This window comes from Helianthus annuus, chromosome 13, assembly GCF_002127325.2.
Source record: "Helianthus annuus cultivar XRQ/B chromosome 13, HanXRQr2.0-SUNRISE, whole genome shotgun sequence".
Classification (NCBI taxonomy): Eukaryota; Viridiplantae; Streptophyta; class Magnoliopsida; order Asterales; family Asteraceae; genus Helianthus; species Helianthus annuus.
Genome location: NC_035445.2, coordinates 2,568,250 through 2,596,099, shown reverse-complemented (window position 1 = coordinate 2,596,099; position 27,850 = coordinate 2,568,250). Strand labels below are relative to the sequence as shown.

Here is a 27,850-nt window from a genome sequence, read left to right as displayed (position 1 = left end):
CTAATCAGCAAGAATCCCCAAATTGAAAGGCTTAAAGCGTGAATATTGTATGCAAGAACTGAAATCTGTGATCATCCAAGCTAGGTGATCATAAGGTATGTGAATTTTGATGTTTGGTGTTGTTATAGAATTTGATGAACATCACAAGCTGTGATTTAAATATAAATTGTAGATGTTATAGTTGAATTGGAGATGTATGCAAGTCTAGGAACAAAACCCTTGATGAAAATATGAAATCAAATGCTAAAATTCAAGTGTCTGAATGATGAGCAATGCTTATGTTAAATGCGTTATATGAAAGATTGGAATGCATGAATTATAGTGATTAATTTATGCTTATGAAATATGATAAATAATATTTAGATGTTAATTAGGTAAAAAAATCAGTCATAATGACTTGATGGAATGAAATTATGGATAAATGATGTGTACTTGTGATTATTAGAAGTAGCACAAAATCGATGCACACCATGAGTATAGACAATGAGGTATTTATTAATCAGTTCTGTTTTAGGCATAATGGAAAACATGAATAACATACCTGATTGCAAGAGACATGCCAGCAGAGAATCCAGATGGAGACGCAGCAATAATGTTTGACATGATTGTCAGCTTGATCTAGTTCCTCCTTAGGGTGCAAACTAATGATGGTGATGATAAACCAAAAAGGGTATTCGGTTATGGAGAGAGGGGGGCAATTTCATGATGATGTTATTGTGATTAGTGTCCAACCCTTTGACCCTCTAATTATCTCCTTATATATGCACCCAAGAGGAAACCTAATTAGTTAATAAGGGTACCATGGTCTATCAACAATTACCAACTAATTATTTAATACGTTGTTATATATTTTGATCTACATAATGTAAATGATTATAATGGCTACTAGATTAAAGACAACACCATAATATATTTAATCTTACATTCTCCCACTTAGCCGAGTAATCATTTACTATGAGTATTAGATAAGCCTGATCAGGAGTTAACACCCATTTTAGCCTTAAACCAAGAATTGTAGCAGAGAAATACAGCCATTGAATCATTATGCGTCTCATGACCCCCATTAGTCATACTACAGCCTCAATTTAAAACCTAATCGTTATGATCAAAATACGCATAAGCCCCTTTATTTGATTTGTAACTTTATTTGTCTATATGCCATTATACCGGTTGAGCATATTGTTAGAGACATACAAAATCAAACTAATGAGGAAAATTAACTAATAGCTAGTCATTCATAGTACGATATGCAGTTGCGCACGACCATCAATTAAAACCCGTCTCTTTTATGAGCTCTCTTAATAAGACTTATGGGTAATAGCCCTTCAGTTATAGGATCCTTAAGCATATCATGAATGTATTCGGTACAAAGATTTAGTTTCCTCAATTCGTTCTTAAACGAATAATTAATTGTGTATCGAAATTTAATGCAGCACCTCTCGAACTGATACTGTTCAAGGAGACATGGTAGCTGACTTTATCATAATAAGTCTTCAATATAATAATTATATAGAGTTAATAAACTTATGAGTCCACTGATAAATTTCCAACAATATTTAGTGACTATATTATGTCATTATAACTTAGGTTGTTGATATCAGTCCATTATAACTCCTCCATAAGTAGGTTTTGTCTGCTGACATAAGGATATACCCAAAATTACATCTTGTCATCTTTGAATATCACAAAGTTAGAGTAATCAACCGATTTGAGTTCTCACTTCTTCTTCAAATATAGCCTCTTGTTTCCTTTAAAGATATTGTAATACTCTATTAGATGCTTCACATTAATCTAGACATATCTAGTGTGTTGCAATGTGAGTAATATCTAAACGAGTATAGACTTAAACTTACATAAGGCTTCTAATTAATGAAGCGTAAGGAAATGATCTCATTTACCCTATTATCCTCGAAAGGATAGCAGTATTATTTGTTACATATGTAAGGACCCCTTTAAGGTTAAACTTATGGAACGAAACTAATGTCCCATTGGGTCTATCTCGGTATGTTATGATATCTATCACGTAAGAGATATCTCTGAGATCTATTATATCAAAGTTTGTGTTAACAATACTTTGACTTATGTAACATATACTTGTCAAAAGAATATCATCTATATAGACAAGTTTATTTTAGTTGCTCCCACTCATTTTGAGGTAGGTACATTAATCCACTTTGATTCTTGATGAAATAATTACTCTAAGTTTTCATCGCATTATGATGTTTGCATTAACCCGTACATGGATTTTGTTGGCTTACAAATAAAGTGTTCTTTAACCTTCAGTTTGAAACTTTCAGGTTGTTTTATGAACATGTAAATATGTTAGCCAATTGTTAGGGAAAATTGTTTTAATGTTCATCTAATGTAGCTCAAAACTATTATAAGCTACTAGAACAGTGATGATCCTCAAAGAAATCTTCTGTAAGATAGGTAAGAAAGACTCTTTGATAATTTATCTCTTCCCGAGTATGACCCTTGATAATCAATCATGTTTCTTCGTGTTTTACTAACAAAAGTTTTATTTCATTTAGAAGATTGATTGATACTAATGGCTTAATTTGAAGAGATAGGATCAGTAAACTTTTTTCCAAAATCCATTTCAACTTCAATTAGGGAGGTTATGTAATCATCAAAGTTAGTAGGCTTTTAAACCTAGATGATCTCCTGAGTTGATTATTGGGTTTTATTAAAAGTTTCAGTTTTATGGATTAGCTCTTGGTTAGGTTGCTATCATTTTCAGAATTCTAAGTGTGTAAGAGTTGATGTAGTATGGTGTACAAGAGGTGTAATCGGAGTAAAATTTAATGACTCTCTTCCCCCGCCTTTTGTATTCCTTGCAAATCATGATAAGGACTTTGACTGCTCCCACTGACCTTAGAAATCTTTAAGAACTTGGCATGCTTAGGGTCAATATTTAACGACCAACTAATTCTAATAGAGAAAAACAAATTAATGACGTTAGTCGTTGTAGTTTCCCTTGTTGAGGATTATGTTAGTTTAGGTAAGAAATCTAAGTGTGGCCACAATTAAGCAACAATGAAACTTTGTAAGAGTAGCATTAGATTGTAAGGAGATAAGTTTTGATGGAACAGTGTCGAGATGGAGAAGTGTCTTGTACAAGAGGTGTAAATTGAAGTAATATGATGTTTTCACTCTCCCACCTCTTGCAACTATTGCAAGTTATTATTAAGATACTTAATTCTCCCACTGATCTTTGATATCTCTAGAAATGCTAAAAGAGAAGTTTCAATGAGGTACGTGACGTGCGAACCTATCATATATATGTTAGCCTTTATTTGATTTCCTTAATGTCCAGATGTCATAAGAAACTTAGGGACATATTTAATAGAAATCTTAATAAGTATATATATGAATAGATTTCTTTTAAGACTATGGGCCATATGCGACAAAATTTAGATACAAGTAGATAGTCTTTAATTGATAAATGAATTATGTCTGAATATTCCATTTGGAATAAGTTCCAACGAACGTCAATGAATAACTTATATGGACCCATACTTATTCCTTAAGCCAAGTAATATTTAGGGCTTTAACGTCATGATTTAAAATCACTTAGAATGAGATTAGATAAAAAAAGCATCCTTATTGACCATGTCATGATTTCTCATGAGTTTTGGTTATAATTGATGAAATTTATAGATCTCATTTTCCTTTTGTCAAATTCTCATTTGCATGATGACAAAAGTTGTGAAACTATAAGGTATCATCTAATTTCATCTTAGTAATGTTTCTATCTAGATATTGAGAACAGATAATATGAGAGTTTAAGGTAAGTGTGACTTTATATTGCCTATGGAAACCTCACAATCTTCATAACATAGCCTAAGTATTGATACTATATTCCGATTAATCTTCAGAATATGTAAGGTATCGAAAAGCATTGTTAGAAGACCGCTTATTGTGGTTCTTATAGCCTTAACATTTTATTTTTTCACTAACTCTCATGTTAGTTATTTGTTGAGTTCTGGTAAGGAAACGTTTAGAACTAGAGTTAACTAATCATGTGTTAATTGGAATATTAAAATTAGCAGACTTAAATATCATTAGTAAGTGACTACCTAATTAACTTATCCAACGGTTCTTTTGAATAATGGATAGTCTCGTTGCTTATGCCTAGTCTAATAGCATAATTATACAGTGAGAGTCTCCCTTGAAGAACCTTAGAGTTGGAATTTTGTACTTGTATTTTGATTGTGGACCTTAGAACAATCCTCTTTTAAGGTTTTAGTGGTTGTAAGGTGAATAACATCTTATTTTCCAGTTTCAAACATTTATTTCTTTGTACATATGTTGCTTATCAATACACGCATTTCCTTTTGTACTTTTGAGTGTTATAGTTGATTTATAAGGCATCAAATTGTACAAGTGAAAATTTTAGAATGTAATGTACTAGAAAATGTACTTATATCCATCCGTAAGCCCTTAATTTTATGGATCATGGTACTGTACATTATGATGTATTCACATATATCACTTAACCTTATAGTTTAGAATTTTAAATGAGAGCATGCATCTTAGGAATTATTGTAATTATTCCACAGATAATAGATTAGTCTTAGGAAAAACTTAATCTGGAACAACTTTAGTAATAGCATTATGTTAGAGAGTCCTTTATTATCATAAGAGATATCATGCTCGATTTATCCTATTCGTCATGCTCTACTTTTCTTTTGTAGCACTTTTATCAGAAGAGAGCAATAGGATTATCGTGTCTTAAGATATAATCAAGAATTTAGTTTAAGAGCTAATCTTATATAAACTTTAAACATATTAACTTTAGGAATTAGAGTGGATTAGAAATAGATTTATAGAAGAAAATTACAATGAGTAAAGTTATGTGTACTAAAAATAAGGCAGACAAAATGATCATAAGATTAATGAAGGATCAATAATGTGAGGATCATTATATGAAGAAGTTGTGATATGTCTATTACTAACATCAAAATAATAGACTTAGTTAAAATTCTACTTAGACAAAGACAAATCAGCTTTGGCCAGAAGTGTAATCATTTAAGCATGTGTGCAAAGTAATCGTGACAAATCAGCTTTGGCCAGAAATGAGACAATCACTTTAGTTATGCACTTGCTAAGTATGCTAGACATGAATAAATTAAATCAACTTTGGCTAGAAATAAGATATTCACGTTTGTAATGCATACTCAACATAGCTTTTATAATACTTGAACAATAAATAGATGCATCAAATCAACTTTGGCCAAAAGTGATACATCAGAAGCTCATTCAAGTTAAGCTATTTTGGTTTTGAAAAAATTATCTGATTAATTAAGTATTTACAAAACCAATTATTTAATAGCAGTTGATAAATAAATGAGATTTCGAGTTCACTTAGATCTCGAGTGGGATCTCGATTCAGTTATAAAATCTAACTTAACTTGAGATTTCGAGTGAGATCTCGAGTCAGGTTTCGAGTAGGATTTCGACTCCTTATGAGTCCCTTTATGATTTCGAGTGGCCTTTTAGTCTCGAAACCATAATGAGATTTCGAGTCCCTTAATGATGTCGAGATCTTATGAGATTTCGACATCATTAAACCAGTGGCTCTGATACCACCTTCTATCACAACCCACAACCCCACCCTTGGAGCGGGAGCTGTGGATAGCCAGGTGGTACTGGTGTTTTATTAAATACGCAGCGAAAAACTTTTCATCAGGATCGTAGTTAGAAAATATTTCAGAGTCTGTAAAACACCAAAGTTTAATATTAAATAAATGGGATAAAACTCATATTATAATCAAATGTTTTTATAGGGATAAACCCTAATTGATAAATACAAATTTCTTCTTCTATTTAGGTAATCATAGCCACTTTATTTAAGCCTTTAGTGCTCCATAGCAGGCTTCTGTTATCTTCACAGTAAGTTAAACACGTTTTAAAACATTTTATCAGCAAAAATACTGGCGAGTTCATTCCATTTTATAAAAAGACACATTGTTATATTTTACAGTATCAAGGGGGATTACAATGTTTATATCTAACAAAAACTCCAAAGTATTTGTCACTCGATCGGATCTGTGACTGTGGTCATATCACGCATTGGCTAACCCATTGTCCAATGGTGAAGATTATCAAGTAATGTATACAAAACCCCACACACCAGTAGTAATTGACTAATTGCATAATACAAAGACTTAATTTCTGGTTCCTAAATAAAAATATAATGCAACACGTGTTAGTGTAATAACCCAACTGAACTTTATCAATACATCACGAGATCAAAACCCTAACGTAGTTAACGAAGTGTAGCCTTATACAGGCAGCACCTTGACATCCGTTGCTGGGTTCAGGATCGATCGGACAGGGTATCGAATCAGTGATCAGGGGTTAAAACACTTACAACGGATATTACAATAGGTAAGAGTCTTAGAATATATAGGAATTTAAAGTGTGGAGAACGGAAAGTGAATTGTCCAGTTGAAAGATAAAAAATGAAAGGCTAAACACTCGAATATTTATAGGAGGATGTCTTCAATCAAATACCTTGCTGCCTACGAAAATTTAATAGATAATGTTTCTAAATTTTCCTTCGTAATGAAGTTTACTTGAGAAATATGTATACATACGTCACTTTTTTGGATTTTCATGAAACCTTTAGATTATTATTTTTCTGTATATATAGATATATCACTATCACTCATTTAGTTTCCTAATATTATAATACATACGTAACTATATTTATATTATATTTATTATTATTATTATTATTATTAATTATTATTATCTAATTAATTTAGCCTAAATCTTGTTTTTCTTTTATTACTTGTAAAATATAATGTTTTACAAAATTATGAGTATGTAGTTGAAACCTGTTAATTTTTCTTTACATTTCAACCTAAGTTTTTATTAAAAAATATCATTTTCAAACATAATATATTTTACTATTATTATTAAATGGTTCCTATAAAAGTAACTGTTCATCTACATACTTCATATTTTTAATGGTCATCTTACTTGTAATCTACCCGTTTAATAATATAAGTTTTACATACTTTATTTTAATCTAAAAAAATGAAAATGTTACAGTGTACAGTGTTCTAATATCACCATATTCAAACATTCTAAATCCTAGCTACAAACTAACCAACAAACTCCGGATACTGAAAACGTTATCTAAAGAATTACTAAAATTTATTAAACGGTTGTTAGGTTTTACACAAAAAACGATTAATATATATATATATATATATATATATATATATATATATACGGATCGTACAACCTTATACGGCCCGTATATAGATCTAAAAACCCAAAAACCTGATCAAAACTCACAAAAAAGGTTGTATAACATTATATTGCTCGTATACACATGTATACGGGTCGTATAATGTTATACGGTCCGTATACATGTAAAACAAAAAAAAGATTCCACTGCATTTATTTCTGTGCAAAATCATTTTATACGGGGTCGTATAACCTTATACGGCCCGTATACACTAAGGGATGTGAAAATAAGATTATAGGGGTGTGTGTATATTATCACCTTTGAATAAACATATTTAATCAAACAAAAAAATGGTTTCAAAATCATAGAATGGTCCCATTTTGTAGTGTACACTAACTGCTATGATAAGACGGTGACATGTCAACGATATTTTGTGTGGCTATGTTTTTTAGTTTTTGTTCACATTCATCTCAAAATTTAAATTATGACACAGAGACCACAACTGTTCGCTCCAGCAGGGTATGAGCTAGGGGTGCAAATGAGCTGAGCCCAAGCTTGACCAGGCTCGAGCTCGATTAATTTATGAGAGCTCGGGCTCGAGCTCGACTCGAATCGAGCTTTGTTTTCAAAGCTCGAGCTTGGCTGGTTAGTACTTTCTCAAGCTCGAGCTCGGCTCGGGCTCTGCTCGTTTATTATCTATAAATTAATATATACTAAATAACAATAATATAAATAATAGACTTTTTAGGCTCGCGAGCTCGATAAGTGAAGCTCGGCTCGGGCTCGTTTACTAAATAAGCTTATTTTTAGGTTCGAGGTCGGCTTGTGAACTAGTTTAAATAAGCTCAGCTCAACTCGGCTCGTTTACACTAAGGCTCGATAAGACTAACGAGCTTCACATGTGAGGCTTGAGCTCGGGCTCAATAAACAAACGAGCTTTATTTTAGGCTCAATCTCGGCTCGAGCTCAATAAGGCTCGGCTCGTTTTGAGCTTTTTCTCGAGCCGATCTCGAGTAGCTCGCGAGCCGCTCGGCTCATTTGCATCCCTATTATAAGTAGAGGCTGGGACGGGTTGAGGCTCAGATGGGAGAGTTAGTTTCTCAGATGGGTCAGGTAGTTAGTTAGCTTTGGTAGATATTGGATGCGATTGCAGCGCATCCGACTGTTGGCGGTGTGCCCGTCCTTGCACGACCGGGTGCTCCACCACAACCACTACCACCACAATCATCGTCGCAATAGCGATTAGTATTGTGTTTTGCTTTTGTTGTATTTTGATATAAAACATTGTAATTATTATTGTAAATGTTTGCCTTATTTTATTTTGATGGTTACTTGTATCTTACTAGATTAACGTAATGTTTATCATATTCGTTTGTTTATTTAGTTGTATCCTGTTTGTTTAACGTGGATTGTAACAAATTTAGCTTATTAACAACTTGTATCTTAATAATTCAATGTTTAACACAATTAGTTCGTCTAAAATATAATTTATATATTATATTAAATATTTAAAGATATTAAAAGTATGAAAACTCGTATACGTATTTTCAAGAGTTTTTTTTACATAAACTCGTTATATGTTTCGTTTATCAAAGTAGTTTTTTAACATAAACTCATTATATGTTTTCATTTAAAATTTATTAAAGTAATTAAAAAACTGTATAGATGTAGACGGCTCGTATATTGGCTTCCAAACTCATTTTCTCAACAAAAACACAACCAAAATTAAAGTGTGACCCGTATAAAATTGTACCGTCGTATGGCATCTATACCGGTCGCATATTAGCTTCCAAACCGTATAATACTTATACAGTAGAACACGACCAAAAAATACATTCTCTAACTTTTCTTTTCTGGTCTTCGAAATATACGGGTCATATAGGTGTTAAGATGTGTGAACAGTGGATGCCTAATTTTAAATGCTAATCATGAGTAAATACTAATGAATACTAAACTAGTTTATAGAACTAAAAAATATTAATGATTTGTGAGCATACATTATACATGCAGCGCCCTATCCACAGTCCACACGGACCACTCTTATGTTAGGTGAATGATGAATGACTTTCCATTGCAACATTAAAAACACACAAGGATCATAAGTATCAACTACTCAAATAATAAGGTGGCTAATTGAAAATTACCCCATCTATAAATACCCTTGTTTTTATTCCTTATCATCATCCTTTTATAACACCCACGAGCCATGCAGATAACTGGAGTTTTGGGTGTTCTTGGAGTTGCATCAGTGCTCTTGTTTTATATATGGAGAATTTCAAACTGGTTGTGGTTCAAACCAAAGAAGATCGAACAACGTCTACGAGATCAAGGGCTCAAGGGTAGCCCTTATAAGTTCATTTTCGGAGATGTGAAAGAAATGAAACAGATGACAAACGAAGCCCATGCTAAACCCATAAATCTGTCACACGATATATCTCATAGGGTCTTTCCCTTTTTGTACAAATATTCGGTCACTTTAGGTACATTTAAACATGCTTCTATTTTTTTTAATTTTTTGATACATGATTTATATTTTGTTTGTGTTATTTATGCAGGTAGGAACTTTTTTACATGGATAGGGCCAACACCTATAGTACATGTATCTGAACCAAGTATGGTTCGAGAGGTTTTGGCTAACTACAGAAAATTTCAAAAGGCAAGAGGTGGTAATCCTTTAAGAAATTTGCTAGCAATGGGATTATTCTTTGTCGAAGGTGATCAATGGGTTAAACATAGAAAAATCATCAATCCTGCTTTCCATGTCGAAAAACTCAAGGTTCATTTCAATTATTGTACTGGAAGCCAAGAACATTTAGATAGATGTATTGATTATAAGTAGTAACAATTATTATTGTTATTATTATTACTATTATTATTATTATTATTATTATTATTATTATTATTATTTTGCAGCATATGGAAGCATCATTTTATGTGAAATGTAGTGAAATGATAGAAAAATGGGAAAAACTAGTGACCAGAGAAAGCTCTTGTGAAGTGGATGTGTGGCCCCTTTTGTATTCTTTTTCAGGTGATGTAATTTCGCATACGGCTTTTGGTAGTAGTTTTGAAGAGGGAAGAAAGATATTTGAACTTCAAAGAGAACAAGCGGCGATGATGTTAAAGATTGACGAGTCAGTTTATATTCCAGGATCAAGGTAAAGAAAAGTTTTTAAGGGTTGAAGTAACAAAATTTAATGCAAAAAGATGATTACTAATTAAACAAGATTCAACAGATTTTTACCAACAAAAAACAACAAGAGAATAAAAGCGATTGAACGCGAGGTCAAGGCTTCAATAAAGAGCATTATTGATAAACGAGTGGTTGGGATGAACACTGGTGAAATAAGCAACAATGACCTTTTGGGCATACTTTTGGATTCCAATTACAAAGAAATTAAGGAGCATGGGAATAACAATTTCGGGTTAAGCATTGATGAAATAATAGAAGAATGCAAGCTTTTCTACTTTGCAGGTCAGGATACCACTGGAAATACCCTTGTTTGGACTATGATTTTACTAAGTCAGCACATAGATTGGCAAACGCGTGCAAGAGAAGAAGTATTACATATCTTTGGAGACAGAACGCCAGATATTAACGGATTGAATCGCCTAAAAACTGTAAGTTAATATTTAGTTCTTTAGATTGCTCTCCTATATATGTGTAGGTGTGTGTGTGTGCGCGCGCTCTCTTATTTGAAAATGTTGAACTTATTATCTTGTTTTTTTGTATCTTAAATATATACAGATGAACATGATATTCAATGAGATTCTTAGGCTATATCCGGTAGCTCCGGTGCTAAGACGGCTCATACATGAAGAAGCTAAACTTGGTAACTTAACTTTACCGGCAGGAACGATCATCCAACTAAACATATTGTTTTTTCACCATGACAAAGAAATCTGGGGTGAAGATGCGAGCGAGTTTAATCCCGAGAGATTTTCTGAAGGTGTTTCAAAGGCGACGAAGAAGCCAGGGGAAGGCTTGTATATCCCATTTGGCGGTGGCCCACGTATATGCATAGGCTTAAATTTTGCAATGCTAGAAATGAAAATGGCACTTGCCATGATTCTACAACGCTTTTCTTTTGAGTTATCTCCATCATATTCACATGCTCCGCAAAACATACTTACTATGCAACCTCAGTTTGGGGCTCATTTGATTCTGCATAAACTTTAGCATACTTATATTTTGTTTTTTGAGTGTGTTGTATTAAATTTCATATGTGATTACTCCTAATAACATTGTGTATTATCTGTATTATTATGTATCGTACTCAATCTTTGTTATAAGCCACATATTAATTGGTCGCCCAATTTAAAAGATCAATAACTAGTAGTCTCTTGGTCACCCAAAATTTAAGAGTCTGAATCTAGGTTGACAAGAACAATTGGATCAAAACTGGATTTGGCAAACAACTTTCCTATCAATCATCTAAACTTGTAGAAAAATTGTATCGTTCGAAGGGGGCAAGTAGACATACAACTAATCAAAAGAAGACAACAGAAATTGAATAAATGGAAGAAGAAAAATATTAAAAAAAAAAAGCCGAAAAGAAATTTTGAGTGAGATAAATATCACTCAAACAGACATCTAAAAATATAAGAATCGATGTGATCACTAGTGAACACACCAAGATGAAAAAAAATCTAGTATAATGTATTCACTGATGAATACACTAGAAACGTGAACCATCACAACAATCTGATGTAAAATAAGTCTTTGCACATAAAGGGTGGTTTAAGTTAAATGAATACATCTTTTAAGTATCATTCACAACGATTATGTCTATATGCAGAGGCGACGAATTTGTGGGACCCAACCTCGAACAACATCCATATATTAGTGTGCTCGTATTTGCGTACAATAAACTATGCTTGAAAAGCCGAAATCTACATACTACCATAAAATACATTAGAGTAAGAATGTAGAGGTATTGTATTTGAAAAGCCGAAATCTACATAGTGTATTACCATAAAATACATTAGTAAGAATGTAGAGGTATTGTATTCATTAGTGAAAACATTAAAGTTCTCCTAATGTATAAGTAGTGTATTAATTAGTGAATACACTAGAGTATGATCAGAATAGACAAGTAATGTACACTAAAGTATACTCGGTGTATTTGATGATCGTCGTCAAGTAATGCGAAAAATCTAATTAATCTATACAACTAGGGTAAATAGGGTACCGTATTTACAATAAGCATGTGATTAGTATTACACGTCTTAGTTGATTACATAAAATAAAAAGTCAAAGATTCGATTAATGATGCTTTAAACTAAACCTAATCAGAGTTGCAATCAAATTGACATTGAGGATCACAAAGGTAAGACACAGGCAATCACTTATGAGTACAAGGTTAAATCACACATACGCTTGTAATTTCACCTGGACTTTTGACGATTCACATGTCATATCGTCAAAAGTTCAAACAAGCTAAGAGAAATCAAAATCTTGCAAGTGATGATTAAACCCTAACCTAAAAAAACAACTAGTAAAACTAGATACTCTTACATGTTTGTTTGTTTTTTTCTTAAAAATGAAACACAAAAATTAATTGTAGACGTTTTGCATAGTGTTATAGCCGACTTTTTTTTAAAATTACGATGTAGGTTTTTCGTCGTTACATGACGATATGTAGAGTCATGTCGCTGTCACAACGAACCGAACACATGTAGATATTATTTTGGTTAATGTTACGACTTTAATTTTTTGGGTTTTTATAGTTGTCATAGCATATGCATGTGCTGTAACGGTAGCATAACAATCTGAGCCGGTACCGACTAAATTACCATCTTATTTCCGCCGCAACGCATAGGTCTAATATCACTAGTTTTTATCAAAATCGTATGGGGAAATATCACAAAAAAATAACCAACAGACTTTCCCATCTTTCTCATAAAAGTCCCTCCACAATTTTTTGAACATTAAAGTCCCTTCCCATGTTAAATTTGAACAAAAATATGACAAAAATAATTTAAACAACTAGAACCGTTGGAGGTATTCTTCGGTTCTTTTTCGATTTATTTGATTATTTCGTTCCTTTTATTCGGTTTGAACTTTTTTGGTTAAACCAAACTAAACGGAATCTAAGTACCTCAAAACTGAATCACAAACCACATTTGAATTTGGTTTGGTTTTAGGTTTCAACCGAATACAACGAATCATATAATTGGGTTTATTCGACTATATATAAAGTGTGGATTACTTTGGTTACTCGATTTATTAGGCTACAGTGGTGAAGCTTGAAAATTTCCACCGGGGGGTCAGAAGGTAACGGACCTAAAAAAAATTTTTCTATCGTGTAGTTTCGAGGTGTATGTTCGGGTCGGACGTCGGTGATTCGATTCAGGTCGGGTCGGGTCAAACATTAATATCAAATAAAAAAACGTTCTCAAACATTAAAACGTAAACATTGTTTAACAAACAAATGAACAAAGACAACAAAACATTTAAAAGGAGAGAGGAAGGTGGGTACCCGGTTCTCTAGATGAAGAATTATAGTTCTACCCGTCTTCCATTAAGATTTTTTAATTCTCTCTGAATCAAAGTTCACAGCAATCTCCTTTTCTATGTAAATCACCATACTCTTTGCTAGATACTGATTTGACATCTTATTGCGAAACCGATTCTTAAATATTTTCATTGCTGACATATTATTGCGAAGGCGATTCTTAAAGATTTTCACTTGCTCCCTTATATTAACCGGATATTTCCACATTCCGAGTTGCTTAGCGGGATCTCTTTCTAGACTACTAACATCCACTCATCAATGTTAATCGGATTTTGAGGAATATCATGATGCTCTTGTTGAATGTTTTGATTCGCTTCATTAATTAACCGGTTCATTATTCGCTTCATTAACCGGTTCGCTTGTTGAATCTTTTTTACGTTTAATCTCATTGTTTCCATCAACAATTCCCTCTACTTGTTCTTCATTCTTTCTTTTGAAAAAAGAAGTTATGATTTTATTCTTCCCCGTAGCATAATCTAATAACACAAGTTAACAAAACAAATCACCCTAAATTTCAAACTCTAATAGTTACAGAAAGATTCAACAAGTTTAGGGCAAAAAATCGGACCAATTTCACCCCTAATTTCAACCTAAATCACATAAATTGAAGCCCTAAATTAAACCTGAAGATAAAAAGTACATACCTTGAAGATTGAAGAAGTCGAACAAGACCACAGGTAGCGCAGCCTTTCTGTTCTTCTGTTCCTCAACACCAGCCCTTCTGTTCTTCTGTTCTCAGCTAAGTGGCGCTGGTTTTTTTTTTTTTTTTGATTGTTCGTAATCCCCAAATCTAGCGATTTGGGGTTTGTTTTTTTTTTTTTTTATAGAATGTTAGGTTGGGCTTTATATAATGATTTCTGGGCTATAATAAACAAAAGAATCTGATTTGGGCTGAATAGATCCGATTTTGGATTTTTTTATTGAATATTTATTTGGTCTATATAAATATTTTTTTTTTATAAAACCGGGGGGTCGAAAACGTATATACCTAATTTTTTTAAAAACCGGGGGGTCGAAAACGTATATACCTAAAAAAATTGTATACAAAAAGTACATACGTAACGCTACTGCGCGAAAAGTTCGGGGGTCCGGGCCCCCCCAACCCCCCCCCCCTGAATCTTCCGCCCCTGTTAGGCTACATATAACGAATTCATTTTATTCGGTTCGGTTGTAATCTTTTTTCGTTCGATTTTCGTTTTCCACTGTTTTCGGTTCTGTAGGAATGACCTATGAATTTTTCAAACATATCTTAGGTTGAAACATAACTTCATGTAGCAAGTTTTAAAAAAGTTTTTGTCATAATCTTATTCAAATTTAACATCTGAATGGACTTTAATGTTCAAAAAAATTGTTGAGAGACTTTTGTGAAACAAAACAGAAAGTAGAAAGTATATTGGTTTTTTAGTGTAAAAAAATATTAATAAACTTTTATGAGAAAATAAGAATGTATATCGAATTTTTATGTATTCGCCCAAATGTATGAACCAAATTGTGAACAATCATAGATTCATAGGGTATATCTGTGCAAACTTCCCAACCATTTTGAGCTCAAGCCCATTCCATTTTGAGCCCAACCATCCCATTTTGAGCCCAAGCCCATTCTGTTTGGGTTTATATCCCGGTCCAGTTCTTTATTTCCCGTTTTGTGGTCCAGTTGTACAGGCTGAAATGGTGACCGGTGAAGTTAAGAATTGTGGGGTTGATTTACCGATTAAGATCGGTACAAGGTTAAGGTTATTAATGTCTAAATAAATGGCTGATCGACCCATGTGAACGTGACAGCCTAGCTGGCAGCCACTTCATCCACTTGCTAACTTTTTTTTTTCTCACAAAGTTGATCCATAAACAGAAAAAGAATATATATTGTTGATTGATCGATTTTTGTTTTGTAATATAATTTTAAAAAATATCATTTTCTAAATAAGTTTTATGTGCCAGATTATCTCATACAAAAGTATTATAATTCTTTTGATTAATCGTATTGTTCTTCGAAGTCTTGAAAATTTTCAGATATATTCTCAATCGGCTTCATTTCATTAAGTACAATCAGTACCATATGATTATCGATAAGAGTTTTATTAGGGTTGTAAATCATGTAATGTTGATGGGTTGATGGATTTATGCTTGATAGGTTAAGTCGTTTAATCTAAACATGACCTATATGTTTGTGTGTTAAAGAAATTAACCCTTAGACCACACGGTGTGGGCGTCGACACACGGCGTTGTTGCCAGTCCACGCCCATAAAACCACCCCGTGTCCAGCGTTGTGAACGGTGTTGTGCTTGAAGCTTGAGGATTTCCACCGGAGTGGGGGCAAATGTGTGGGTGAGGTGGAGGCTCTTGATTGAGTGGGGGCAAATGTGTGGGTGAGGTGGAGCCACCATGCTGACGTGGTTGCCACGTGTCACTCCACCCTCTTCCTTCAAGCCCCTCATAAAACGTGTAATCTTACATGGACTCATTAACGTTTGTGTAACTCAGGCACGACCTATTTAATTAACCCATTCATTGAAAAGAGTCAAACACGTTAACACGTTGATTGGTTGTAATCAAATTCTAAATGTATTAAACGTGTTGATGGTTGAAATAGATGTATTAAACAGGTCGATGGGTCGACTTATATAAATATATAGATTGACGCATCTACCTGTTTAGTTAAACAGAGTAAACTAGACAACTCAAACACGAACCTTTAGCAAACAGATTGAATATGAAAACCTAAAAAACTATTATTTTACGTTTTATGTTATTTCTGGAATTATCATCCCTATGATTTAATTTTTTTTTATAAAATTAAGTAGTAGTGATGTGAAAATGTATATGAAAACAACATCCAATAACAATGTATGCAACTAACATGGATAATAGATTATTTTTGATAAATATACTTATTTCCATATACAAGGAAATGTATGCTTCATTCTATACCAACAATATGTTAAATTTATTACCACCGAGAAATATATCATCAAAATCATCCATTACTAATACTAACAAGACCTATACAAATTCTTCTCCCATTTAGAACTCACACAAATTCCATTTAGAACTCATACAAACCAATGAAAACAAAAAAAAACTATATCTAGAAACACATACATATCAAACTATTAAACAAGCCCAATCTCCACTGTGCCACAATTAGGTTGCTTTAGACTAAAGGGGTATTTGGTGTTATAAACCAAAAATGCTATAACTTTTGTCTCTCTTAAGTCTCAATGAAATCTCCCTACATTCATCTAGAACCATTCTCAATAACACACTCGAAAGAGAGGGATGTGTTTTGTAAATAAAAAAAATTACGCAGTAGATTCTTGTAGATTCTTGACAACACGTAAAAAGTAACTAAAAGAGGTAGCACAAACCAAAACATCAAAACAAAGCTAAGACAAATCCCCCATACCATTTTAAAAAGGGGAAATTGATTTATCACCCCAAACTAATCTGTTTTGGCCGCTGCCACTCCCAACTTTCACCTTGGCTTCCACCACCCCCAACTTTTTTGCTGACGTGACCAATTTATCCAATGTGGCATGCTGACGTGGCAAGTTAATATGTAAGATAAAAAGTTTAAGCTTCATATTGAATCAACTACTAAACTATAGGGGCCTGTTTTTACGAAATCATCAAAACTTGAATCAACCCTAAACCATTCTTAGTCGCCATCTCTTTCTCTACATGAAATCCCCTTTTACTATCTTCCCCTCTACTTCCGTCGCCACCACCCTCACCTCCGCTTACAACCGCAACCTTGCCGGTAACCATCGTTGAGGCGTTGATAGGCGTTAATTCGATAAATTCCGAACAGGCATCGTTTCAGTTTTGTCAAAACCCTAGCTTCGATATACCACTACGGGTCATCAATCATCTACTAGAAACATCATATTGCTGGAGATTGATTCGTTAACTAGTTTGATGACATCATCGGCGGCTGATTTACCATCGGTGTTTAACATATCTGGCGGCATTTCGTCGTTCCAGTTGCATCACACTGCCAGGATCATAGAGAGTTTAAACGTGGAGCAGCAGCAGTGGATGGTTAATATTGTAACACCCCAAAAATATAAAAATGTGTATGCATACAAAAATAATTACTAAATTAAACCTAGTTGGTAAATAAAACCTTTAAATAAAAAGGAAAACAAACTAGAGGGGCTGAAATTGTTAAAAATGAACTTTGTTTTATTTGGGAAAGTTAAAACACAATACACACTATGTGTGTGTGTTCAATCAGTAATAAGGGCAGAAGGGGAAACCCCCATTTTTAACCTAATTAGCAAGAATCCCCAAATTGAAAGGCTTAAAGCGTGAATATTGTATACAAGAACTGAAATCTGTGATCATCCAAGCTAGGAGATCATAAGGTATGTAACTTTTGATGTTTGGTGTTGTTATAGAATTTGATGAACATCACCAGCTGTAATTTAAATATAAATTGTAGATGTTATAGTTGAATTGGAGATGTATTCAAGTCTAGGAACAAAACCCTTGATGAAAATATGAAATCAAATGCTAAAATTCAAGTGTTTGAATGATGAGCAATGCTTATGTTAAATGGGTTATATGAAAGATTGGAATACATGAATTATAGTGATTAATTTATGCTTATGAAATATGATAAATAAGAATTTAGATGTTAATTAGGTCAAAAATCAGACATAATGACTTGATGGAATGAAATTATGGATAAATGATGTGTACTTGTGATTATTAGAAGTAGCACAAAATCCATGCACACCAAGAGTATAGACAATGAGGTATTAATAATAATTGGGTTAAACATTATAGGCAACTCGGGTGAAGCTTCGGGAAGTCAAGCCGGGGCGAACGCACAACTAAAGGAAAAGCTTTAAGGTATGTGGCTTATGCTTCGTAGAATTTCGTTAATAATTTGTATTGATATATGTTGAATAATGAAGATATTCATGAAATTCGGTTTGTTCTAAAGTGGTGGATCCGTAAAAATGAATCGAATGGATGAATGCGATTGACGATAAGTTTGGTTGTTAAAAGTGATGGATTTCACTAAAACATCCAAACAGGTTAAAATAATGAATTCATAAATGTTTGGTTATTAAAAGTGATGGATTTCACTAAAACATCCAAACGAGTCAAAGTAATGAATTCATAAAGGGTTTGGTTGTTAAAAGTGATGGGTTTCATTAAAACATCCAAACGGGTCAAAATGATGAATTGATAAAGGTTTGGTTGAATAAAAGCGATGAATTTCGCTAAGTTAGCCAAACGGGACAAAAAATAAAGTCTTTATGCATACCGGAATGATTGCGTTAATGATGACTTCGGTTTGGGTTCCTATTCATGGAGGACTTCGAGATGTAATCCTCCAGGAAGCCCACAACTCCAAGTACTCAGTTCACCCTGGAGGTGACAAAATGTATCAGGATTTGAAGGCTAATTATTGGTGGATAGGTTTGAAGAAATCTATTGCCACACATGTAGCAAAGTGCCTGACTTGTGCTCAAATTAAAGCTGAACATCAGAAGCCATCAGGTCTGCTTCAACAACCAGAACTCCCTACGTGGAAGTGGGAGATGGTAACCATGGATTTCATAACCAAGTTACCTAAAACAAGGCATGGAAATGATACCATATGGGTTATAGTTGATAGGCTGACTAAGTCAACACATTTCTTGCCCATCAAAGAGACTCATAGCTCCGACAAGTTAGCCCAGTTATATGTGGATAAGATTGTGTCTCTTCATGGCGTGCCGATGTCTATTATCTCTGATAGAGATACTAGATACACCTCTCACTTCTGGAAAAGTTTCTAACAATCTTTGGGCACACGTTTAAATTTTAGTACTGCTTACCATCCTCAGACAGATGGACAAAGTGAACGTACAATTCAAACTTTGGAAGACATGCTTCGTGCATGTGTTATTGATTTAGGTGGTAGTTGGGATGACCACCTACCCTTGATCGAGTTCTCCTATAATAATAGCTACCATACAAGCATTCAGGCTGCGCTTTTTGAGGCATTATATGGTAGCAAATGCAGAACGCCTGTTCGTTAGGCGGAAGTAGGGGAAGCTCAATTATCAGGACCTGATTTAGTCCTTGAAACGATAGGATAAGATTGTCCAGATTCGTGATCGCCTGAAAGCGGCCAGGGATAGGCAGAAAAGTTATGCTGATAAAAGGCGAAAACCTCTAAAGTTTGAGGTTAGCGATAAAGTCTTACTGAAAGTATCACCCTAGAAAGGTGTGATGCGTTTTGGTAAGAAGGGTAAGTTAAGCCCTAGGTATATTGGACCATTCGATATTATCGAATGTGTCGGCAGTGTAGCTTATAAGCTAAACTTGCCTGCGGAGCTGAGTGGAATACATAACGTGTTCCACATCTGTAATCTCAAGAAACGCCTAGCTGATGAATCGCTAGCTATGTCTCATAAAGACGTGCAAATTGATGAAAACCTAAAATTTATTGAAAGACCAATATCGATCGAGGATCGTCAGGTTAAAAAGCTCCGAAGAAAGCATGTACCTATAGTAAAGATCAAATGGGACGCTCGTAGAGGTCCCGAATATACGTGGGAAGTCGAGTCCACTATGAGACAGAAGTACCCTCACTTATTTCAGTGAATCTCGGGGTCGAAATTTCTTTTAAAGGGGTGAGGATGTAACACCACGTAAAAACATGTCCAACTGTGTATAGACACGTGTCCTAAACTCTGAATATGTAAAAGATTGAGTTTGAAGGACTAAAGTTGACAAATAGTGAAACTATGCCTACAAAGGGACTAAAAGTGCCAACGTGACAAACTTGAGCCTCTGAATGACCATACGTGATAAATATATTCTTAAACGAGTGATTGATTGGATGTAAGAAGCCGTTTGTGAAAATAATCGGAAGATTATAAAACTACAAGGGTTAAACGTGTCAACATGTCAATTCTGACCTCTGAGTGACCTTTTAACGAAACCGAGGCTTTGAAATATTCAAACATACTCTCAAGAATAAGTGGTATAAATTTCACGTAGTTTCGAGATCGTTAAGCATGTTTTCAAGACTTTGGGCTATAAGTGTCAACTTGACGAAACTTGCTTTTATAGTGATATTTAACGAACCCGAGCCTAACGAAGTTTGTTCATACATCCTTGAACTTCATCAAACTGACTACAAGGGATTGTATTGCCAAAAAATCATGTTAAAAATGGTTTAAAACGATCAGGGACTGAATCTGCCAGCATTGAAACTTGTTTTGCCAGTTCCCAGGTTCCAGGCGGGCCGCGTAAGTCCTTAAGGACTCTTACGCGAGCCGCGTAAGACTGCCCAGCGCAGAAACAAGCTGCCAGGTGTGGGTTTAAGCTGTTGCACCGCCTTAACCTTGTTTGTAACGACTCTAGGGGCTGTAAGTCGGTCATAATAAACCACTAGGACACCTGGGGTGATCCTAGGGCCTCCCTTAACACCTGGAAATGATCCATGATCTTGTGAATTGCTATATAAAGGAACTAGTTCTTGAGTTCACAAGCACACTTGCAACAATTTCTTATACTACAACTTCTGGAGCTTGCAAAGTACAAGGAGAAGACTTACAAGGGTAGAAAAGACAGCTAGGACCTTTAGTAAGCTTCTAATTACTTGCTTAGTCGTTTTAATTAGCTTAATTACTTAAAAAACTTATCGTAAATTAGATTTGACTTTCGTTTTAATTACATATGGAACAGCCACTGATCAAATTGAAAGTGGTTATGGAACCATATTAAGATAAGTGATTAACCCCTAAAAGGGCACCTCCTAATTATCTCGTTTGACTAGTCAATTGTCGGGTCAAATTGACAAAAAGTCAAACTGGATAAAATGTTTGAAAATGATTAAAATTAATAAAACAGAAGTTCTAAATTATATTTTAACATTCTAATGACTTGATAATTAATACTAGAACGTGTTTTATCAGTCCTAACCCGGCAATTAATAGTCTAAGGTCAGTTTATAACCGAAAGTCGCAAAAGCTTGACTTTTGCTTTGACTTTCAGTTCTGACCCGTTTAAGCTTGATTCTCCCATGTTTTAAGCTTCCATTAAGACCATATTACTTAGTAGTATAACCCTCTAGAGTTATATTGCATGGTGCCTAATGGTTTGAATTATATGCACTTGATCGTAATTATGCTTAAAAATGCCATAAACGCCCTTTTGACACACAACTGAGATTTTTAGCAATGTGAATGGACAAACACCTTTGCTACTGATATTTAGACTTGTCCCGAAAATTTGACATAAGTTTGAGCTCTAGATTAGGACTTATGCTTAATAGCGTAATTAGAAAGTTTTTTATTAATTAAATGGCGTAATTAGCATAAAGCCTATTTAAACCCAATTTTTGATACCAAACTTTTTACCTACTGATGTAAAATAATATTTTGGGATTTTGAAGATTTTTATTTATTTTTAGGCTGAGCATAACATAGGGTTATAGCTTGATTTCGGTAATTGTCGGTTTTACCCTTTTCAGTCATAAAATGAGTTTTACATAACATTTTAATGCCAAACCTTTTGCTACTGATTCTATATGATAAATAAAGTATTTTGAATTTTATAAACTGATCAAAAACTCAGATTTCCTATTTTAACCCAAATATCCCTTAAAACCGACTTTTAAGCGTTTTTAGCACATAATATGAGTTAAAACTATATTTGGCATATAAAACTTATTACTTACTGATATTTTAAGTTAATTTATATAATTAAACAGTAAGCCAAAGTTTTTAAACTCAGAAGTCTATTTTGACCTTTAAAGCCTATGTGAAATTACCAAATTGCCCCTACGGTGCATAGTTTGGTTATATAAAATAAATTTCACATATATAAAATACCCTACTATTATAACTTATAAAAATACATATTCTTACTGATTTGATCAGACCTGAAACTCACTTTAATATTTAAACTCTTTTATGAGCATTAAAATGACCAAAATGCCCTTATGGGACTTATTTTGGTTTAAATTACTTTTTGGGCATATATGTTAACATCTTACTGATGTATTAACATATTTTGAGCATAATAACAATTAAGACCTGTATATAATTTATTTGGTTACCTGTTACGCGTTTATGCGTTCGGATCGGCTTACGTGACTAGTTTATGTAAAATAGCCGAAACGGGCTTAACCTTATCATTAAATTCTCAATTTCTAGAATGTGTTTAGTTTACCCATATTATACAAGTATCCAAGCTTGTCGGGTCTAAACCACATTCTATTCCGGTCTCCGCTTAATCTAGCGTTTAGAACCGTAAGGTTTTCTTCTAGCTAGCCGGTCTAAGTCCTTGACTTAAGTAAAGACCCGTTAGCATCCTAATAGGTTAATAAACCTTCTATACAGATTAAATAGCTTCCGGTAGAAGGTGCCTTCAAAAAGATTTAGGAATTATACTGCTAGCATCAGGTAAATACTTTTAACTTATTTTCCCTTGCACGGGCTTGGGATATGGTATTATAATAATACCACTTGGTCGGGTATGAAATCATTTAATCAGATTGTGATTAATAAATTGCATAACCCATTTTAATCTGTTTTGTTTGATAACATGAACATCGGGGGTTAATCTGACCGTGTCCTGGATATCCTCGGCTCATTTCATTTGAAAATGGCCACGACCTATGCACGGGGTGTAGGCATACACCTGACAGATGCAAATGCTAAATAATATATATAAACCCACATGTTGGGGATACCTCCTTTGTGGGTTCTATAAGTGGTGAGTCGGTTAATCACGATCGGCTTCCAACCGGCCCCAATTGTATGACAAACATGTAAAGCTGTGTATACAAGATTATCTTTAAATAATTGTCCCAAGTTATAAATGATTTGTGCTATGTGCACTTAAATCAATTTTCATAAATGTTTTCAAAAAGAGTCAGTTAATTGTATTTACCAGTGTAAACTGACGTATTTTCTTAAAGACTGAATTGACAGGTACCTCTCGTAATAGGCTGGAGCTATAGGGTGTCTTAAGAGGATCTTGCAAATCCATAGATACCTGAAGTCTGTTATTTTATTTCTTTGTACTTTTCATGATCCGCATGTGGATCTTATTACATTCCAGTTTGTATATTCTTAAACTCGATCACTCAGACATTATGGTTTGTAATAGTTTATTCACCAAGCCTTCCGTTGTGCTATATTATTGTGTGTATTGACAATAATGATATCAACTACGTCACGATACTCCCCGCCGGACTCACCGGTAATATGTGAAAATATCGGGGTGTGACACTACGATAGGGCCTCACTGCCCAATTCAGTTGAAGGGAACCGTAAGCTACCGTATCCAAACCGTAGCTTACGGCGTGATTATTCCAAATTTTTATTTTTGTTTCGTTGAGTAGTTTATGTTATTAAATTACCTTTAAACATTTATACTTCTAACATTTAGGACTTTTAAATGTTATTTAGGTCTTTAATATGATGACAACGGGTGGGATCAAGCTTTACAAAAACCGAACACAAATGAAGTCAAAGCTTCCGCACTTGTTTAGTCGTTTTTGTTAACCTAAACATTGTTAAGTAGTAGAAATGTTCTTTTGAATACTTATGAAGTCTTAGATAACTTCAAGTTACGTTTTGCGTTTTGTAATTAGCATTATATTTATGTAAAATGCAAACTTATATAAAATATTTTTTATATATCAAGTATGGGTCTTACAATTATGGAGAATACGATGTCGGTTGAGCATTGCAGTTTGCTAGAGAAGATGACTAATGGTGGAGTTGGTACAGAGGAGTGAAATAATTGTACAGATCAAGTGTTGTTTGATTTTACTGAAACTGTTGATTAGACATTGTTATGGTGGTGGTGGCAGGAGGTTGTGGTGGTAGGAGGCATGTCATGGTGGTAGGAGGTGGTAGGAGTAATGGTGGAGGTGTTGTTTTAGGGTGAGGAGAGAGAGGGGTGGAGCTTGGGGTTTTTATTTATTATTTTTAATCAAATTAAAAAAGAAAAACAAGTTTTAAATATATATATATATATATATATATAATATCTTACACATTATCATGCCACGTCAGCATAATATGGCCACATCAGTCAAAAAATAACTGAGAATCAGTTGTCGACGTGGTGCAAGGTCAGGCCTATTTTTGCTTTTTCAACGAAGGATCTGCTGGAGTTGCACGAGTCTTCCGGGTTGGTTTCTCATACAAAAGATATCTTCTGCGGTTTAATCGTGGTAGGGTGTTGGGTGTTGTGGAGGAAGCGGAAAGATATAAGGTTCTCGAGCACTAGTTTGGAGGTCGGTAACCTGATTCAAGATGTGAAAGTCCTCGGTTTTCTTTGGTATAAAAATAGGTGTAGAAATAGATCTATTTGGTGGGATAGGTGATATTGTTATACTCAATCTTACACAAGATAACAATAAACCTTGAATTATCATGGTTGAAAGTGTCAAACTCAAAAAAAAAAAAAAAAAAAAAAAAAAAAAAAAAAAAAAAACTAAATATCTAGTATTAACCGACATATCACAAGATCCCCCCTCTCTACTTGTCTTAATTAATTCAACAAAATGTCTTCACTTGTGTTTACTTTTACTACTCATCCACCTGCTCCCCCACTCTCACTCCCAAATCCCATCTCCATCTTCATCTTCATCTTCTTCCCCCAAATGGGTTCAGTTTCTTTAAAGATCGGTGATGGAACCGCCAGATTCAAGAGTGCCACCGTCTGTTCATCTGCCGTACATATTCTCATGTTATTTTCAGTCATCACCACAAATCTATTTGCTTTATACGCTTTCACTTACTCCCCAAAGCCCAATCACCACCAGATTCACTTTCTTTCCCACCACCATACCCACAAGAACATATCTTTAATCTCTGAACAAGTCTCTTTAATCCTCAGAGAGATCGATTCTTCCCAAAAGAAACTTTCCCAGATGGAAAAACAGCTTCTTGGATACGAAAGTCTGGATCTTTCAACACCCAACATCCCAACCGAGTTGAAATTGTTTCTACAAAGAAACCAGCTTCCATTGGGTAAAGATTCAAGAACTGGGATCACTGAGATGGTGTCATCTGTGGGTCATTCTTGTTACAAATCTATGGACTTTTTGTCTAGTTATATGAGCTATAAACCTAATGGTGCTTGCCCAGATGATTGGAGTCTTGGACAGAAGTTGATCTTGAAGGGGTGTGAGCCTCTGCCAAGAAGAAGATGCTTTGCTAAAGTTATCCCCAAGGTTGGTCTTCACCCTTTTCCTCTTTCACTTTGGAGAAATGTTAGTGAAAAGATTTATAGTTGGAGTGGGCTTGGGTGCAAGAATCTTGCTTGTTTGAATAGTAAGAAGTTGAATAGAGATTGCGCCGGTTGTTTCGATTTAAGTAATGGGAATGAGGTTACAAGGTTTGTGAAATCAAGAGGTAAAAATGATTTCTTGATTGATGATGTGTTGAGTTTAGGTAGTGGTGGTGTTAGGATCGGGTTTGATATTGGTGGTGGATCGGGTACGTTTGCCGCTCGAATGGCGGAAAAGAATGTGACTATAGTTACTTCTAGTTTGAATATTGATGCCCCTTTTAATGAGTTTATAGCTGCTCGAGGTGTTTTCCCGTTGTACCTAAGTTTAGATCATAGATTCCCGTTTTACGACAATGTGTTCGACATAATTCATGTTGGGAACGGTCTGGATATCGGTGGCAGGGCCGAGAAACTGGAGTTTTTGATGTTTGATATCGATAGGGTTATTCGGGCTGGCGGGTTGTTTTGGTTGGATAATTTTCTCTGTTCTAATGATGAGAAGAGAAAGAACTTGACCCGTTTGATTGAACGGTTCGGGTACAAGAAACTGAAATGGGTTGTTGGGGAGAAGATTAACGGGTCGGGGAATTCCGAGGTTTACTTGTCTGCTGTTCTTCAGAAGCCGGTAAGAGCTTGAAAGTTTTCGTTGTTCAGAAGCCCGTAAGAGTTTGAAGGGTTGTTCAATTGGTAAGTAAGCTAGTGTTCTTGGTGGTTTTTAACTTTTAATCTATTACATATTTTGAAATTTTGATTCGAATGTTATGGTTACATAGTTTAAATTCCTTTTAGAACGCAAAATAAGTTATATGAAACGCTTGTTAGTATACCCTATAGGATGGATGATGAATCATGGAAGAACTCGGTTTTGAATTTTGCTTTGTATTGTAACATTGTTTATTAATTAGCCAAATTTAATGGAATTTAGATTCTTGAACTGCTGTATATTTTCTTGTTGATGTGAAGATTATTGTTTTGTGATCCATTAAGGAGCCGTCATTGTTTAGGGTCGTCATGGGTTTGAGTATTTTTGTTAATGCAATGACTCTGTTCTAAGCTCTTAGTCATGTAAGGACCCTCATGGGTGGCCCACGTCTCATGTTGAAGCTCTAGCGACGGTGGATCTAGAAATCCGATTTAAGGCATGCACTGCCCCTAATGGCTAGAGGGTTTGCAAACTTGACTAGGCTTGCATAGCAAAAGAACTGGACCAAGTTTGTTATGGGTTTTCTAAATTACTTGGTTTCAAGTTCATATATTTTGAAATTTTGGTTTGTCGTTGGGTCCATAGTTGTAAATGGCGCTCACTATAGCGCGCTATGTAGCGATGCACCCATACTATAGGGTGTTTAGCGACAAATAGCGATGTTTCCAGTAAAAAAAAAAAAATTCTATGTATATAGTTTGTTATTAGGGTTTTTTTTTTGTTTCATGGTTGAAACAAAGAAGCGTATTTAGATAATTAGTGATAGCGTATTTTAGCTAGTTGTGATAAAGTATACATGTAAAATATTTCTTAAATTTTCTACTACTTTATCGCTAAACTAAACATCAAATAGTGGGCGCTATTTCATTGGTATCGCTACATAGCATATAGGTAACTTGTCGGTAAATAGCTATTTACCGCCGTTCGCTATTGACAACTATTTGGGTTAAAACCGGACGTAAATTCAAATTGTTTTTGTTTTTGTTGTTTTTGGGTCATTACAGAAAGATATCTCTCATTTAGCCATAAGATACACGATTAACTCTACCCCTCCATCCAAAGGGATGATGGTTCCATCCCCACAATGGAGTATTAGGTGGATTAAATAGGTGTTAGATTAGGAGCCATTTACTTGTATCAAACTTTTTCACATATATAAGTATT

The 27,850-nt window shown here is 34.4% G+C and overlaps 2 protein-coding genes across 3 annotated transcripts in view; both read left to right on the top strand.

Moving 5' to 3' along the window:
- The window catches only part of LOC110897342 (cytochrome P450 CYP72A219), a 41,744-nt gene extending 30,247 nt beyond the window's left edge, over positions 1–11,497 (top strand). The window contains exons 1-5 of one of the 2 annotated variants that reach the window (XM_022144099.2): positions 9,325–9,684; positions 9,760–9,980; positions 10,118–10,362; positions 10,441–10,825; positions 10,953–11,497. In XM_022144099.2, coding sequence (XP_021999791.1) covers positions 9,411–9,684; positions 9,760–9,980; positions 10,118–10,362; positions 10,441–10,825; positions 10,953–11,384 — 1,557 coding nt within the window. In that variant the 5' untranslated portion in view covers positions 9,325–9,410 and the 3' untranslated portion in view covers positions 11,385–11,497. Of the gene's footprint in view, positions 1–9,324; positions 9,685–9,759; positions 9,981–10,117; positions 10,363–10,440; positions 10,826–10,952 lie in introns of those variants that run through there. The other variant, XM_022144100.2, reaches the window with a different exon arrangement.
- Positions 11,498–25,261: 13,764 nt separating this feature from the next.
- Positions 25,262–26,925, top strand: LOC110897341. Its single transcript, XM_022144098.2, has one exon. The coding sequence runs from the start codon at positions 25,352–25,354 to the stop codon at positions 26,618–26,620; it is 1,269 nt and encodes a 422-aa protein (XP_021999790.2). The 5' UTR covers positions 25,262–25,351; the 3' UTR covers positions 26,621–26,925.
- The last annotated feature ends 925 nt before the right edge of the window (positions 26,926–27,850 follow it).